Below are 18,158 nucleotides of genomic sequence, written 5' to 3'. Positions count from 1 at the left end.
TTATATGAACATAAACATTCTCTTTCAAAAGTCGTAGAACGTCTGTACTTAATCAGCTTGTCATCCCAAAGGAGTTAGGGTCCACAAGTGAGCGGAGAGTAAAGGATATTTATTGCCAGGAGTTTTAATCAAGCGGCTGAAATGAGTGTTAGATACCTACTGCCAATTTTGGAGTCCCTGTGTTTGTATTTGCCCTCAGCTTTCTTCTGACTAACCGGGGTTTAAGATTCTTCACTCCTAAAGTAAGCATTAGTAGCTAAGCAGTTTGGCAGGAGTGGGACGTAAATTTCCAGGATGAATAAACTAAGCAGTGGCCGTGGGTGGGGGCAGACAGGGCTTGAACTCTGAGACTTCTATGCAAAGCCTTAGGGATGCAATGTGACAAGGATATGCAGCCTGGGAGGTTCTTAGATTACTCTATATGCTTCTGTATGCTTATACTTGCAGCAGACAGGAAGTAGCAAGACCATAAATATTGGCCCCATGATTCCGTCCATTTTCATTCTTTATTTCCTAAAGGTTTTGTGCATGTCTGTATTGTACATCAAGGATCTTCCCACTCCTACCCTGATGCTTCCCCTTTTCTAATCCCTCCCTCCTGTACCTCTAGACAACTTTACCTACTTTCATGTTATTTAGATAAATATGTAGGTAGACAGACAGACAGATAGATGATAGATAAACAGATTAGACAGATAGATAGATAGATAGATAGATAGATAATAGACATATTTACAGCAGTTTGTTTTAATGTATGAGACAAGGCATTATGTATCTGGACCTCAACGTGTATATGGCCAAGAATAACCTTGATCTCTTGATTCTCCTGCCTCCATTGTCTCTACCTCCAGAGAGTTGTGGATTGGGAACTGAACCCAGTGCCCCATACCTGCTAAGCAATTCCTTTGTGGAATGAAGTGAATCCCTATCCTCCTAGATGTATTTTATGCACTTCTAGTTATTCACTCAGCTATCTGGATTTATGTACCTACAGATCCTTTACTTTTGTGTATTCCTCTGCCTTTGTCAGTGATTGTCAACCATACTCACATACTAGAGAGGGTTCTCTTCTTGCAAAATTAGCCTTCTGATTTTATAACTTATTAAGTTATGTGAGCTCTCGAATCTCGAAACTCCTTTCCCCCAGGATGGAATGCTTCAGTTTGGAGCTACACAACACCCTGATTGTATCTTGTACCCCACGAGTCTCATTAGTACAAAGCCCCCATCTCACTTCTGTTCAGAACAAACCAGTGGTTCCCCATGTTCATGTGAGTAAAGATCCAAGTTAGAGGCCTATGCAAAGTTTCCCTTTTCTCTCTCCAAGCCTTTTGCCCTCGAGGCTGGCCATAATCAGGTGCTCTGACCTCTGAAATAAAGTCATTTCACACTAGAATCAGGACAGAGCCTCTGCAATCCCTGGGTACCTTCTCCACTGCTTCGTTTCAAGTAACAGATCTGTATGAGGAAGACACCTGAGCTCAAAGTGACCTCATTTGATGCAGTTATATATTTATGGAAGGCACCTGACAGATTTTTTTTTTTAAGCCTATGGGAACATTTAAAAACAGTGGGTATTTATTCCCAGGAATGTGTCCTCAAAATTGCAAATACAAAATATCTTGGGAAACAAGGCTTTCCACAAAAATAAAACAAAATCAATCAGTCTAGGAGTTGGCCAAACAGAAAGCATGACTGTGCTCTCACCGAACAAATAAAGTCAACGATCCATCCTCATCACCGTGAGAAAGGACAATGTTTCCAGAAAAGTCATATGACATGAATCTCACGATGTCTATATCAAGAGACAAACTTGTGTCCCCTGGAAACTGTGTGAGAATTAAAAACCTCAACTTATGTTGATATTGATGTCACTCGGCATACAAGTTTAAATCGACTTATGTCAGGAGATATAGACAAAATGACTCTTTCAATGTGCTTTATGTTCTTGGTTTCTTTTGTGTTGTTGCTGCTTTAGTTTGAGATAAGGTCCCTCAGCTTGACACACATACACACACACACACACACACACACACACACATGTTAAGTGCTAGTCCACAGCACTTGTTTGCTTGCTCTTGAACTTTGTATAAATAGAATTATTCAATAAGTAACAACTTGCCACCTGGCTTAATTTTTAAAATATTTTATTAATTTTTGATAACTTTATGAATGTATTTTGATCATATCAACCCACACTTTTTCCCTTATCACCTCAGATCCACTCCCACCTCACATTTTTTTTTTTAAATAAATTACCCACCAACTCTAATTTGTGCTACCCATATATATTCCTGGGAGTAGGACTGTCCTCCTGAATGTAGTTGACACACCAAGAGCCACAAACTTATAACAAAAAACAACAACAACAAAAAAAAACCCTGATTGTCCCTTTCCTAGAAGCTATCAACTATGCACAGCTCCTCGGGAGTGAGGCCCCCTGAGCTCCCTCCCACTCTGTGCTAGAATGTTGACAGGCTCGGTCTAAGTGCCCCAGTGAGATAACTTACAGGAACATGGACGAGGGGTAACATTAATGAGCATGCGTGACTGAAGGGCAGGGATATCAGCAAACAGCCTACACTTAGCATGCATTAACCCCCCAAAGTTGCATCCCTAGACCACCCTGTATGATTTACATGTAGTTCAGTGACATCTCCTCTCTGCAATAGTTGTTCCTGTTCTTCCCTGGGGAGCAGCTGTGTGGATTTTGTAATTAACAGAGCTCCTAAGCCGCACACTTTTTGTTAGCTCTAAGATCTTGAGACTCCTCCTTTTCACTAAGATTGCTTCAGTTTGGAGGAAAGAGCTACACAATACCACTCCGCGATTGTATCTTGTACCCCATGAAGTCTCGTTAATACAAAGTTCCCATCACGTTTCTGTTCAGAACAACCCAATGATTCTCCATATCCACGTGAGTAAAGATTAAAGTTAGAGGCCTATGCAATGTTTCCCCTTTCCCAAGCCTTTGTCCCCGAGGCTGTCCATAATCAGACGCTCAGACCTCTGGACATCTGTCTTTTAGCACAAGCATGCTTCTGATCTGCCTTTTCTGTCTGCAGCACTCACGTTCTCTCTCTGCATCTCCGTAATTCTTTTAAGTTTAGCTTCCAATGAATCCTTCTTCTTCTCTCCCCCCATCCCGGCCCTCCCACCATTTGGTTTTTCAAGACAGGGTTTCTCTGTGTAGCCCTGGCTGTCCTGGAACTCACTCTGTAGACCAGGCTGGCCTCAAACTCAGAAACCCACCTGCCTCTGCCTCCCGAGTGCTGGAATTAAAGGCGTACGCCCCCATGCCCCCAATGAATCCTTCTTAAAGAGAAACCTGCCTCCCCATCCCTCTTCACACTTCCAATATCTTTCAGTATTTTTTTTATCTTGCTGTTTCAATTACCATATAATATAGTATTTATTTTGTTCACTATTCACCATATCTATGTCTCAGTCAGACAAGAATACTGTTTTCTAGAAGGCAGACTTTAAAAAAAAAAAAAATCTGTTCGTGGCCATAGTCCCAGATGTCAGAACAATGCCTGGAATATAGTGTGTAATCAATAAATATTTGTTTGTTATATAGAAACCACATAAGAACTGGGATTTGAATTCTGAACTTTAGTATCTTTGGTAGAAGTATGTAAAGTGTCTGTGGAGGCAAATACTCGTAAAAAAGTTGGATGATTATGAAAGTTGACTTTTATGCTTGCTTCAATCACATAGGTCCATTGTTTCTTTATAAAAACCCTTGTGCCCTTACTTCCAAATTAGATACTTATCTTGTTGATGGAGCCAAATATCTGAAGACAAACAATGTAAAGAATTAAGTGTTTATTTTGGCTGATAGCTCAGAGAGATACCACCCATCATGTTAGAGAAGCCTTGGGAACAGTCACTTAAGGCAGTTAGGCACATTGTACATCCTGTATGGAAGCTGAGAGCAGACAGCATGTGCGGATACTCTCTGAAGTTTTCTCTGCTCCCTAACACTCCGAAATTTTTCAAAACATCGCCACCAGCTGGAGATCAATTGTTCAAACACATGAGCCTGTTGGGGGCATTTTACACTTAAACCACAATATATGCTTACTCCAACTTAAGGGGGTTTGTGTGTATCTCTGTATCATTTTGAAGGTCTAGAAACAACTCCTCTGGCCCCTCCTTCACTTACCTACTTCTTTCTTATTTTTCTTGTCTTCATTATTTTCTTGAAATATTTTAAAGTAGTCAGGCTGAAATCCTACTACTCCTGAGATAAGAAGGTACCTGTATAAAGTCTATATACAATATGTTTTTCTTTGGAGTAACTTTTGCTTCGATTGTCACAGCTTGTACACTTCTAATCCCTGTGCATGTACAGCCATGCATGCATTTTAAAATGTAGCTTTGCCCTGTACAGTGCAAGACTCCTGTGCAGCTGTACCTTCTCTTTCAGCTCTGAAGACTTTCCATAAACAGTCTGCCAGCACAGCCTCTGTTTCTTTCAGTGGTTTGCAGGTGGGTGCCCATCACAGGCCAATAAGAACTCCTGTGCACTGAGCCACCTCCCCAGCCCTGAGAACCTGAAGGGAATTCAGAACCCATTTATGCAGATATGTGAAGAAAAAAGAGTGTTCAGCTGGGTTAATGTGGTTCTCCCACATTCGGGGAGAAGCAAGAAGGCTAGGGGCTGGGAGATGAATACTAAATGAATCACTGAGAATGTGAATGAAAGACATGAGAAGTCCTTACCCCAAAGACTGGGTCTTAAACACGCAGGAGAGTTAGATAACAACCAAATTAAAGTATAAGTTATACACCAGGGAGGGAAGGTTGTAATGGAAGATGTGTATGTTACCTTCATGCCAGTACAGCAAATACCCGAGACAATTAGCTTTTCTAGAGAAAATGTTTGCTTGGGCTCAGTCTTGAAAGTCCCAGACTATAATGCTTGGCCCTACTTTTTATTTGCTTTTTTTTTTTTTGCTTTGTTCTTGTTTGTTTTGATGTTTTTTGTTTATTTGTATGTTGTTGGGGTTTTTTTTCTTTCTTTTCTTTTCTTTCTTTCTTTTTTTTTTTTTTGGCATGTGGAAAAAAATAACTTCTTACTGGTAGCCAAGAACAAGTAGAAATCGCCTTCACAGAACGTTCCAGTGACTGAGGGACCCTCACTAGGTCACACCTGCTAAAGTTCCACTGCCTCCTGTTGGTGTCACTCTAGGACCGAGCTTTGAACCTATGGATCTTAGAATCCATTCAAAATCCAAACTTTAGCAGCATGCTCGAGGGATGGAGTGAGATGACATCCTTGACATAACAGTGTAAAGTCACCTAGAGGGAGACCAGGCAGGAGCACCCTATCTCTGCTTTACTGGTGCCCTCTCCCTGTCTGGGAGCCCAAGGGAAGATCCACTGTGCGGATCAAACCCGGCAGACGTCTCTGCTGTTCCTTTAGGCACTCATTTGTCGTGGATTTTCTAAGATTTTCTGTATTCATGCTCAGACTTTGTCTGGAGTATAATTACAAAAGCAAGAATAAAAGATACTCGAAAATTTATCTGTAATGTTATCTTCGTGTTGACTCGCCATCTTCTGTACTATAGTGCACTGGTCCTACAGGTCAAAGTAGTTCTTAAACTCTCATAATGGGCCTGGGGAGAGAACGCGGTTGGCGAAGAACCTCCTGCACAGACATGAAGGCTTCACTTTCACTTCCGCAGAACCCAGATAAAGAGCCAGGGGCCATGGATCATGTCTGATACACCCGCAGTGCCAGTGTCACAGGGGATCCCCTAGATTTCATTAGTCAGACAGCCTCACTCAATAGACAGGCTTCCTGTTCAGAGAAAGGTCCTGTCTCAAAAGAAAAGACAGAACTATCAGAGAAGATGCCTGTTGTCTGCCTTGTCTCTCAAAGCACACTCACACTCACACACATCCATAGGATGGATAGGAATGTGAATTTCACACACGCTCATACAAATTATCCTAAGTAAATGATTTTAGAACTGAAGTTACTCAAAAGCCTTTTAAACCATTCTGTTCTGAGAGATATGTATTGCTTTGAATTCAATTTCCTTTTTTAATGTTTTTTTTTTTTTTAACAGCCCAGTCTCGTGTACATTGCGTGTACTTACACAGTAAGGGAAGGAAGGAATATCATGTGCTAATGGGGGGATAGTTCTGTCATCACGGAAGAGGGGCAATTAACACTTCCCAGAACCTTCCTGCTCACAGAGTTGTAAATCTTAATTTGATTTCAAGCTACTGGGCTCTTTTATATCTCTCTGACTAGATTGAGACAGAAGCTGGTCTAACATGAAAGTAGACATCTAATAACTGCTCCTTGCTCTCTCAGCATACTGAGAACTGGTAATAAAAACTTTTTGACCTGCTGCTGCTGCTGCTGCGGATTTGTTCGTTTAAAATGTGATTAATGATAAACCTACCACTTGAATATGTGACTCTCATCCAAGCTTTAGCCCCTGTTTTATAAAGGTAAAATGGTAGATTGGAGTCAGATCTGGAGAGAAGAAAAAAAAAAAAATCACAGACTGTTGTTGGTCCTGCCAAAGCACTCTTGCCCCCATCCCCTGGGCTTAAGGAGTGAAGACATTTGGTGATGCTTTCTGCAGGGTTTTTAAATGTTATTTTTTAAAAAAAAATAAAATATTTATCTATTTTATGCATCTGAGTGGTTTTCTGTGCCGGTGTGTAGATGGACCACAACCATGCTTGGTGCTTGTGAAGAGCAGAAAAGGGTGTGCTGATCTCCTGGAACTGGAGTTACTGATGGCTGTGAAGCATCCTGTGGGTTCTGGTGACCAAACCTGGGTGGGTCCTCTGCCAGAGCAACACAAGCTCATACCACTGAACTCTCTCTCCAGCTGACAAGAGTTGCTTCTCAGTTCTGAGTTGGAGTGTTTTGCTCTGAGCTTCTGAAAATAGTCTTTCACCCAGACATCAATGCACACAGCATTTCTTTTGTACCTTTTAGATGAAAGCTGGTGTTAAAATGCCAAATGGTTGAAGGAAGCTCTTGAATGTTGTTTTAAATCCCTGTGAGTTTTTCCTTTCTGTTTTTGTTTTGTTTTATTTTAAATGGAAATGAGCCCCTTTTCCATTCTTTACTGCCTGGAAAAATAGTATATCCTCTTTCAACAAACTTGGGAGATGAGTATTACAGTGTTTTATTATTTTTTACATGAGTCCCTACATTTCAAATCTTTTTCCTGTACCAGCTTACATCAAATTAAAGAGTTTGAATGGCAGATTTGAACCATTGTTTCACACTGTCCCCCACTAGACTTGCTTGTGGCTATGAGAATATCCATTCTTTGCCATTGTATACCCTTAGCTCGTCTTGACTAATGCCTTTCAAAGTATAAATAGGAAAATAGAGATGAGTGACAGGGATTGAATAGTAGTCTTTTTTCCAACAGAAACAATAAACCCACTGGATAGTTTGCCAGCTCAAAAGCCTGAGAAATGCATGGTAAAATAATTGTGTGTGTGTGTCTATGTGTCTGTGTGTGTGTGTCTATGTGTGTGTGTTGTGATCACGTTTTCTAGAAAGACATAATGACCCTACCTGGTCTTTCTATCTGTAATACTTATGAACGATTATGGAAATATGGGCTTCCAGATTCTAATGAAATGGAGGAAAATGCTTTCTTGTGATCTTTTCAAAGGGATTTTTCAAGTAAAAAGAAATAGGGTAATATTACCAGCAGTGGATAAACAGTATTCATATCATAATTACTAGTATAACCTTTACCTTTCCCTGCCCAGTTCCAGCAATCATTCAGGGTGGGGTTTTTAGTATCAGTCTAGGTGACAAAGGAAGGAGCGCTCCAGTCACTAGTAACAGGAAGCTGTGACAGAGAGCAGAGGGGAAGCAGGCAGTGCCCGCAGCTGCTGCAGTCATAGCAGGAGAGAGGAAGGAGTTCCTGGGCTCCTGACAACTTTGGCAGCAGCCATTTATGTGAAGACAGTTCTTGTGTTGTACACAGACAGCTATTGACCAAAGATGATGGAATTATATATAGCCAAGGGGTGCTTGGGTCTGATCAAAGAATGGAGTAAGGGAATTGGCTTAGCTTTGGAGAATGAGATCATAGTTGACATAATGCTGACGGAACAGGACTTGGAGGGTACATCTGAAATTGAATTTATCCCTTTCTCAGCCCTTACTGCCTGCTCACTCTGCAACCGAGGCTTCCATTCCCAGATACAGTCCGAGAGACATTTGTTGGTTTCTCAGTCTCCTCTGGGAATTAAAACAAAATGAAATGCCCCTGACTATTTTTCAATAGCTTATACTGGTACATATGTCACTGGTTTGCCGATTATTGTATCTGATCTAGTCTGGTTTAATAAATCATATTTCATTCACTCCAAGGTGAAGTTTCTCTCACTTGCAGCTTCTGCTTGCTGCAGATGTCCATCCATCAGTGCATTAAGAGCTGTGGTGAGCACTGTTGCCTTGCTCGCTCCACAGTATCGCTTCCTCCCTTCTCCACGCACCTGACTTCTTCAGAGTGTATCAGTAAGCAGAAAGCAGAGAAGGCAGAAAGTCCTTCCAGAATAGACACCAGTTTGCTATCGTGGATAGTGAACTTGACTGTTTGTGAGCATTTTCTTTCAGAGGTTCTTTGGGGTGTCTCTCCCTCTTCTTTCTTTGTGTCTCTTTTATGTGTGGACTCCAATACTCTACTGGTGTGCTGCTTAGCTTTCGATGGCAATTGGTCTAGCTCACACTGGTGGAGATGCAGAACACAGTGACCTTGCAGATAAGGGATACTGAGTGGGAAAATCTCTCTGGTAACTTACCAGGGATGTTAGAGCAGGGGATGTGGATGAGAGAGCAACTGCTTTGTGGCCGGCAATTGAAGTCATGCAAATGGACACAGTTGCCTGGGAAGAGATACAGTGGACCTAGCAGAGACACATGGTTAAGAGGGAGCAGAGGGAAAAGTTTCTAGCTAACTGACATGTAAGTGTTGCTAGGGAGTCCACCCAGAATCATGCCTAATTACATGTGTATTGTTTGCCCCAAATCTAGATATTTAAATAGATCTACCTGCTTTCTTTGCCCTAAATGTGAACCTTTATGACTTTATTTTAATAGGATGTATGCCCTATACTGTTTTAAGTTTTAAAAATTGCTGCTAATTTTACTCTGGACCCTTTAGTTTCCTGACAAATTTAACTCTTTCTCTTCCAGTTGTATATGAACACAGATCAAGATTAGAGAAATCTTTGCAAAAGGAAAGGCTTGAACACAAGAAAGCAAAGGAAGGTAAGAAAATATGAGCTTGTGCCCTGATATTTCCTCCTACTCTTCTTTGATGTATCATGAATTTGAATTATGATACATTTGGTTTTATATTTTTTGTTGTTGTTGTTGTTAAGCTGTCTCTCAAATCTGCCTGAAGCAAGTGCTATAAGTGGGCCGAGAAGGAGCTGTCAATAAATGTGTTATACACAGTGCAGACATTTTATATAGTCTGTCATGGGGAAGTAGCCCTTTCTACTCCTTTGGGAACTCAAGACAGATAGCAAGTGGAAGATGTGTGAGCTTCATCACCAGGTCATGACTCAAAGGGCTTCATTTCCTTCATTCCTGTAGAGAACCGGCTGTATTAGAGGCTCAGGACTGTGTTTAGAAACTTTCCCTTCTGTTTCTGCAGCCTTCATGGAGTGTGTACATTGCCATACAAATTATATCAGAATTAACACATGACTTCCCTTCTAAATATTTTTATTGGATATTTTCTTTATTTACCTTTCAAATGTTATTCCCTTTCCGGGTTTCCCCTCTGGAAACCCTCTGTTCCATGCCCCCTCCCCCTGCCTCTGTGAGGGTGCCCCCCTACCTCCACCCACTCCTTCCTTCCCACCCTGACATTCCCCCACTGCATCAAACCTCTGTTGATGGTTGGGGTTTGGAAAACATACATTGTTTAGAACATGACACTGTTTATGTAAGTTTGTAACTCAGTGAGTTGACCCTCTACCTGGAATCTTCTGAATGAAGCAGGTGTTACTATAAGTTCATGAAACATTTGCCTAGCCCAGCTGTTCAGTTAGGAATTACCACTTAACACAGGCAATGCGATTGCTTTTTGTCAGAGCTTTTGAAGCAAGCGTACACTCTAGCATCCAGCTACTGGAAGTTATCTGCATTCTTAGGTCTTATTTATTCATGTTTTGTGATGAATCTTGGAATGTAAACCCTTGGCTCCTTTGGTGAATGTGGGGTGGGTGCTGGGTACTATGTAACACTCTCCTGACTCATAGGATGCACAGACTTAATCATTCTGAGAAATGCTTTCAGACTTGTCTTTGCCAGGCCTTCCATTGCAGAGTGATTTTATAGAGCCATCTAGTGGATAATAAAGTTTTCAGAGCATTAAAGATGGCTTGATTGTCTTTTCAGTTCCTGAAGGAATTTAGTGTGCCCTCTAGTGGGTAGCTATAAATCACCCTTGTCTCAAATGCGCCCTCTCCCCTTTCAAAGGCAGATTTCACAGAGATATTGTAAGTGTGCTATTAGTCACTTGCCATAGATTGTGGTGATGCAGGGTTTGAAGGCAGCAGGGAAAGTGGAAAACTGTAAGCTTTGTCATCTGTTTTCCAAAGCTTCCAGAGGTAAAATGATGTACATAAATCACTAGGTATGTTGATTTGAAAAAAACTGAAGTTATCTTTTTGTAAATCTGAGTAAAGTATATAGCATTTTTTTCCTCAGAGATGCTTAAAGGTTTTTAAATAGACTAACTTATACTTTACTTTCTCTACTTTTATCTTTCCTAGATTTCCTTGTTTATAAGTTAGAAGCACAAGAAACACTTAACAAAGGAAGGGTAAGGCTTTGTTCTGTTTTGGCTTTTATTTTGTTCTCCTGAACTTTAAGGGAAATAAAAATATCACTGCAAAATGTCTTACTCCATTTATCACCAGCATAAATGGGTTAAGGGTGGACATACATTTTGGTTACAAAGAGAAAGAAAGAAAGAAAGAAAGAAAGAAAGAAAGAAAGAAAGAAAGAAAGAAAGAAAGAAAGAAAGACAGAAACCAAGAGAAAAACTTACCTTTTCTTACTTCTTGTCACATTGCTGATGACTAGTGATAAACTGGGGTAGCTTCGCTGTGTCACATGAGGTTTGTTTGGTTGCGTTTGGATCTGGATTACGATTTGAGACAGGTTCTTGTGTATCCAAGAAGACCTCTAAATCATTGAGTAGCAGAGGATAACTTTGAATTTCTGATCCTCCTCCCTTAACTTCCCTAGTGCTGGGATTATAGGTGTGTGCTACTGTGCATGCCAACAGGGAAGCTCATGTCTATTCCCTTTTGATTTGCTCATGGCATCTCTTTTCTCTGACATGAAAGACTTCTGTTTGCTTACAAAGTACTATCAAGGAGGAGAACTAACTGTCACAATGCAGGAATCTGAAGGATGAATTATGGACAGAATGAGTGGTGTTGGCATTTAAAAATATTTTAAAGTTAAAATTGGCTGGAGAAAATCCAATCTTTGTCTTACCCTACAGAAATGTGTGAGTGTTAATTGATTAAAACATTTGTGGTTTGTGATTTCAAAGCTGAGAAAAGTCAGTTCTTTGAATTGCCTGGAGGATATTTTCAACTTTCAACTCTAAGTTGCTTTTAAAAGCCTCAACCAGACTTCGGTGCACACAATTATATATTTTGTATTGTAGTTTCTTTATAAACTAAAAAAAGAAAAAAGAAAAAAAAAAGAAATAAAGAATAAGGCAGGGGATGAATGATGAACCAGAAGTGTAGTTTATTTTAGGAGCTATGAGAAGAAAACCCGGGAGTGCCCCTGTGTGGTGATAGCACAGCTGGGGAGTGCTGTGCTAACCCTTCACCCTAGAGAAGCGAGTGGCAGCCTCGGATGTTGGAACCAGAAGGGCTGTCTGTACAGCTGCTCCGTTAGATCACAGGGATGTTCTAGAATCTGGGGTCAGAAGGGAGACTTCAGCCCTCATTGGCTTGGGTTCAGGCTGCATCTCTCCCTTTAGTACTGTGTAAAGTACTGGTGTTGGTTCTGGTTTCTCACTGTGGAGCTACACTGAAGATTATGGGAATACCCACTGAAGTTGAGGGAAGAGCAGCCTTTCGATTCCTCCCTTAAGACAGCCTGAACTAGCGAGGTTTGCTCTTTACTGATGGATCTCCCACCCCTCCCACTTGTCCTGGGCACTACACCTTGTATTAGTTATGCATAGTAACTTTCAGAAGTTCATTGAATATCTGGGCCTCTCAGCTTCTTTGGATTATGAGAACAAACCAAAACTATTTCTAAGCATCCTGTCAACCTATCATTTTATGCTTGTGTGTCTAATCTTTTCAGAGCTTAGGAATCCAGAAGAAAATTGAAGCCTCATTTCTGTTGTTAAGTAAGAAATGGGACTTCTTAGGGAGTGGCTCAGTGGAAGAGTGGTTGCCTAGTATATGCAAGGTCCTAGGTTCAATCTCCAGTAGTGCTAGATAAGTAAGTAAGTAAATAAATAAAGAAAGAAATAAAAGAAATGTCTCTAAAGACATGCTCTCTCTAACATAGAGTTTATGTTAGCTTACAAAAGCGAAAATGAAAATCTTTTATTAGGGAAGGAAGCTGTTCACAACAAAAGAACAAGATGAGCTATCTTTTATTAATTTGGTTTTCATTTATTTACAGCAAGATTCCAATAGCAGATATAGTGCATTGAATGTCCAACATCAGATGCTGAAAGTAAGTAACCTAAACTGTCCTGTATGAATGAAGAAGGGAGCAGACGACATTTGAACTAGTTAACAATGTCTAATATTATAAACAAGAAGGGTTCGAGAAAGTTGACTTGGTGAATATTGTCATAGTTGTCTAAAAATTGTCAATTGTTTTATTACCTCCCATGATTATTACTTTTTTTTCTTTTTATAAAAATATGGTTAATGTATTACCTACTTTTTAATATAATAATTGGGCTCTCAGGTTACCTACTTTAAAATATTTGTTCTCTTTGATGTCTTTAGAGTTTGTGGTTTGCTTAGTCTCTCACAGTGGTTTTTCCTTCATTGTACACAGACTGGAGTGTGTAGAACCCCAAAGCTTTGTCTGTGTTACTAATGTCTGTCTAAGAGGTGCACTTTTAGCTACTTGAAGAACACAGCTTATATTTTTAATATTTCCTTTCCTTGGGACTTGAGAAAAACTCACTCCTAAGTGTCAAAGGAAGATCTAAAGCCCAAAACGGAAAGTAAGCGATCCATTGATTCCGTCAGCCTGGTAGCACTCAGCACCATGCTCAAATCCTCCCGTGGTCTCCGCCCCACATTAGTCCTGGGTGTTAGTTTTCTGCTTTCTATCCATTCCCATCAGCAGGGCACACACCCTCTGTTCAAACTAGAACCTCTCCCATCTTCAGGAGTGCAGTACTTAAAGCAGGCCATCCTGCCACATAAGCATTTGGAGACTGTGGAATTTAAATAACTTGTAATGATGTTGTAGAATTCCGATATGAAATTGAATCAATGAAAATGAATTCTAGAAACACTTCATTACTTTCCCCAATGGCAAGAGGGTCTCCTCTGCCTCTTCACTACTGTAGTCACCGTCAAACTGGGTCACTACTAAACTGAAAATCAAAGAAATGTTGAATAAAGCGGCCCTTCGTGGTAAATGCTCCTGCCTTTGAGTATTTCTAAAAGATCTAGAAAAGAATTGAGTGCATATTGAAAGTAAACAGAATTTTCTTGCCATTATTTCTTTGACATTGTAGTCAATATAACATCAGTGGTTCGCGTAGCATTTATCTTGAATTAGGAAGAAGTAATCTAAAAGGATTGAAAGCATGGTGGTAGATACATGCAAATACCATACTATGAAGAGTACTTGAGCAGTTTCAGATTTAGATAACTTAGTTTAAAGTTATCCTGGAACCTCCCATGAATACTCTGAAGCCTTGATCTTGCTTGTTAACTAGAGAGAATACACAAAGTAGCCAAGGTTAAACTTATTATTATCTCCTTTCTATGATAATATGACTACAGGGAAATAGCCTCAGATTCCCCGCCCCCCTTTTTCATAGCTTGGGCTAGCTTCTCACTCATATTGATGTTTAAAACCAAGAGGAGGTTTATATTTGAACTTGATCTCAGACTACTCAAGTAGTTGAAGAGTATAGGAAATTAAAGGGACAAACAGAACCCGACCTTAAGAACTGAGCTTATTCTACCATGTATTCTCGCCTTCCCATACGAGAAAGACCACTCAGTGAAGAAATAAACGCTGAGTGATTTAGAGACCATGTCTGTCAAGTGTTCATCTTGCAGAGTCAGCATGAGGAGCTGAGGAAGCAGCACAGTGACCTGGAAGAGGAACACCGGAAGCAAGGGGAAGACTTCAGTAGAACGTTCAATGACCACAAGCAGAGATACCTGCAGCTTCAGCAAGAAAAGGAACAAGAACTTTCTAAGCTAAAAGGTATTGGCTAGGGCCAGAGATGTCTTTGCACACCATTTGAACAGGAATGCACACAAGCACTGTGGTCCTGACCTTCTTTAAGGCCTTTAGATTATTTTATGCTTTTAACTTTAATAATCACACTAAATAGCAATCTCCTTTATGAATAATCCACTCGGTTTTTACTCTTTTAATTTTTGCTTCATGTAAATGGTGTTTTGCCTGCACATATGTCCGTGCACCACAAGCGTGCCTCAATTCTCTAGAGGCTTCAAATGGGGCATTAGACCCCCCCAGAACGGGAGTAAGTGATGGTTGTGAGCTGCCTGTGGGTGCTGCAAATTAAACCAGGATCCTCTGGAAGAGCAGTAAGTGCTCTTAAATTCTAAACCAGTTCCTTTTTTTCATTATTTTTAAAGCAACATTCATATATAGCAAAATTTTAATTATATATATGAAATCAGAATTACAGAAAATAGGAGGACACACATATGTGATTTCTGACTACCAAGGTATTTCAACTTCAGAATTTGGCACCCAAGACAAAAGTGTAAATACAGGATGCTTTAGGCAACTGGTCATTAGTAAGAAAAGAAATTAGACACATACACATAAAACACACCTGCACGCATGCACGCACAACACTTAGAAGAGATAGAAAGCAGAAAAGTCGTATTTATAGGAAACAGCTTTTGGAAGAATCTCTTTTCTTTTTTTTTAATTTATTATATGTAAGTACACTGTAGCTATCTTCAGACATCCCAGAGGAGGGCATCAGATCTCATTATAGATGATTGTGAGCCACCATGTGGTTGCTGAGATTTGAACTCAGGTCCTTTGGAAGAGAAGTCAGTGCTCTTAACTGCTGAGCCATCTTGCCAGCCCTTGGAAGAATTTCTTGAAGAGATCTGAAACACCTGAGTATAGAAAGTTCCTTGACATCATGATGAGCACTTTACATGTTTGTTCTTATGTTTGATTAGAATGATTGTGCTACTGTCATAATTGCTGTTAATTGTCAACTTGAATCAATCTAAGCCCACCTTAAAAGATTTTAATGAAGGATTGTCTGGCTTAAGTTGGCCTCTGAGTATGCCAGTGATTTTTTTTTCATATTTGTGTTAATTGAGATGGGTTGGCCTAATTGTGGACAGCATCATTTCATCGATTGAGTCCTGGACTGAATGGAAATGGTTGGGAGAGCTGAGTACAGGTATCCCTCCCTCCCTCTCCTAGTCTTCACTATGGATACAGTGTGACCAGATGTCTCACACACTTGCCACTGTGATTTCCCTAAAGGGGTGCGCTATGACCTGGCAGTGTGGACAAAAACAAAACTTCTCTTCCCCAACCTGCTGTTGTCAGGGTGTTTTATCATAGCAATGCAAGTGGAAGTAGACAGGACTCTAGATAAAAGACTTATGCAATAAAGTCAAAGCATTTTGTGATCGATGAAGGGGAGGTACTGGCTAGGGGCCATAAGTGCAGGTAATTTTTGTTGGCTTCATATGGTACAAGAGGAGTATCTCCATCTTCCCCTCTCCTAAGGCAGGCTGACAGCCTGGAAACCTATATAATTCTCTTCATCATTGTGAACATAATGGCTGATGATGCATTCCTTTAATGTATTAGGACTATGTGAACCCCTTCCGCTGGATGAATTTACTGAATTCTTATCATAAACCTGGAGGCAGGCAGGCCGTTGTTTTGCTTTATATAGCATATGAAGATCTGGAGGCTGAGGAGCAAACCTTGCTGGCCGAGGCCCAGAGAACTCACAGAAACTACTGTCGATAAGTTTGCAAATAAAAAATCAGGACTAGCTCATCAAGGTTAGAGATTTCACGTGGTTTTGTTAAAAAGCCCCATGTAGCTGGCAGTATACAAAAGGTCCTTGTAGGTGGCAGTGGTGTCCTGTTTCCTGCCCTGTTTTGACTTCTGAGATTATCAGCTATGGCATGAAGGCCGGATCTTATTTTGCTCTTAACTTCCTCGCCCCCTCCCTCAAGTGCAAGGGAAATCCTATGCGCAGGTGTCCAGAAGGGGCAGTGAGAAAGTAAAACTGCTCTGATTGTGGTAAGAGAAGGAAACAGATTCTCTCTGATGCTGACCTTCCCTGGAGAGATGGAGCCTTGTCTGCAGAGGTATCTCCATACTCTGGTACCACCAAGATTTAGTTAAATGCCTGCTGTCCCAGCTCATGTATTAATTGTGCCATTTCTTTCTGCCAATCATAGCCTCTTCCAAAATAAATTATAAAAATCTCCAAGACAGGTCTTAGCTTCCCTTGTGCTGAGTATTGCCACTCTCATTGGCCTCATAATGACAGACGTTATTAGATCCATTTTTAAACAGTGATAAGTAAGTACTCAAAGATGGAAAAGACTCTATAGGCACGTTTGTCAAAAGCCCACCAAGTTTGTAAGTTTGAATAGTGTTTCATGTGTCAAACGTATGTAATGATAGGGCTTCTAAAAATAGAGAGATCTAGAATTCGCAAGAGGAAGCTGGTACCTGAACAGGGAGGGGAGGTTTTGGGACTTCACTCTGACTCCACACTCTCAGGTTCTAACTGGAAAAATACCTTCTTTAAGTCGAATTTAGATTAACCAAGAACTCAAAAAAACTAGAGGTTATCACCAGATAAGTAGGATTTCTGTTATCTCTAGTACCTTCTTAGAGGATGTAAAAATTATCCATGCTATGAGAAATAAAGTCTGTTCTGTTCATAAGTACTTTTGTTTGTGACGATCTTCAAATCTGAGACCATCTGGCCATTACATTCAAGCCCAGTGAATTGCTAATTAACAGAAATGTTTTATTTTAAACACCTGTGTGATTAAATTGTTGACTTAATATGAAATGCATAGACTCTTTCTAGAGTCCAATAAGCCAGGTCATCCTGCAAGAGCCTTTGAACCATGTCGTATGCCTCTATGATACAGTCTTTTGTTTACTCCCAATACTTTGCTGTTAAAGTTCAAAATACACCTGTAAATAATTTTTAAAGTTTCAAATAATGGCATGAAAACTAGACCGTTCTCAGTATTTATGTGTGGTTGTTCTTGCAAAACAGAAACTGTATATAATTTGAGAGAAGAGAATAGACAACTAAGAAAAGCACACCAAGACATTCACACACAGCTTCAAGACGTCAAGGTAAGATGAATCAGACATTTGGCCCCAGGGGCGTCTGTCTCCTTTACTATGCAGAATGGCTTCAGAAGTCATTCCTGGGAGCTGGAAAGGTGGCCGAGAGCCTGAGTGCTTGCTGCTGGTGCAGAGAAACCACACTTGGCTCCTAGTACTATAGCTCACCACCACCTATAACTCCAACTCCAGGGAATCTAATGTCCTGGTTGATTCCCTGGGGATACTGCACCCACATGCATATCCCTTGAGCAACCCACACACACAAAAACACACATACTCGCACACACAAGCACACATACTTGCACACACAAACACACACACACAAACACACACAAAATTAAAAACATTAAAATAAAGATTTTTCTTTTCAAAAATTGATTCCTTAATTGATCTGCTTTGCAAACTCATCACCGACTTGGACTTTGCCTTCCTGGAGTACACTTGATACTTTTACCACTTTGGTATCATAAACGACAGGTTTCCTGGGACATCTAAATATTTCTGTTGATACTGAACTCATTATGTTGTTGGATGGTTACACTGTAAGATGGTTTTT

General features: G+C 40.4%; 2 protein-coding genes across 4 annotated transcripts in view; one reads left to right on the top strand and one right to left on the bottom strand.

The window, feature by feature from the left end:
* LOC110291845 overlaps window positions 1-3,144 on the bottom strand; it is a 41,732-nt gene extending 38,588 nt beyond the window's left edge. The window contains exons 1-2 of the mRNA XM_021159082.1: window positions 3,073-3,144; window positions 1,708-1,829 (exon numbers count right to left, since the gene is read on the bottom strand). Of these exons, the coding sequence (XP_021014741.1) occupies window positions 1,708-1,829; window positions 3,073-3,144 (194 nt within the window). The remainder of the gene's footprint in view (window positions 1-1,707; window positions 1,830-3,072) is intronic.
* The window catches only part of Golim4 (golgi integral membrane protein 4), an 82,251-nt gene that overhangs the window by 37,661 nt on the left and 26,432 nt on the right, over window positions 1-18,158 (top strand). For all 3 annotated transcript variants that reach the window (XM_021158755.1, XM_029475264.1, XM_021158754.2), the window contains exons 2-6: window positions 9,203-9,277; window positions 10,795-10,844; window positions 12,686-12,739; window positions 14,320-14,470; window positions 17,526-17,608. In XM_021158755.1, the coding sequence (XP_021014414.1) occupies window positions 9,203-9,277; window positions 10,795-10,844; window positions 12,686-12,739; window positions 14,320-14,470; window positions 17,526-17,608 (413 nt within the window). The remainder of the gene's footprint in view (window positions 1-9,202; window positions 9,278-10,794; window positions 10,845-12,685; window positions 12,740-14,319; window positions 14,471-17,525; window positions 17,609-18,158) is intronic.

Source organism: Mus caroli, chromosome 3, assembly GCF_900094665.2.
Source record: "Mus caroli chromosome 3, CAROLI_EIJ_v1.1, whole genome shotgun sequence".
Taxonomy (NCBI): Eukaryota; Metazoa; Chordata; class Mammalia; order Rodentia; family Muridae; genus Mus; species Mus caroli.
Note: the sequence above shows the minus strand (reverse complement) of the source record. Positions and strands in the feature narration are given on the sequence as shown.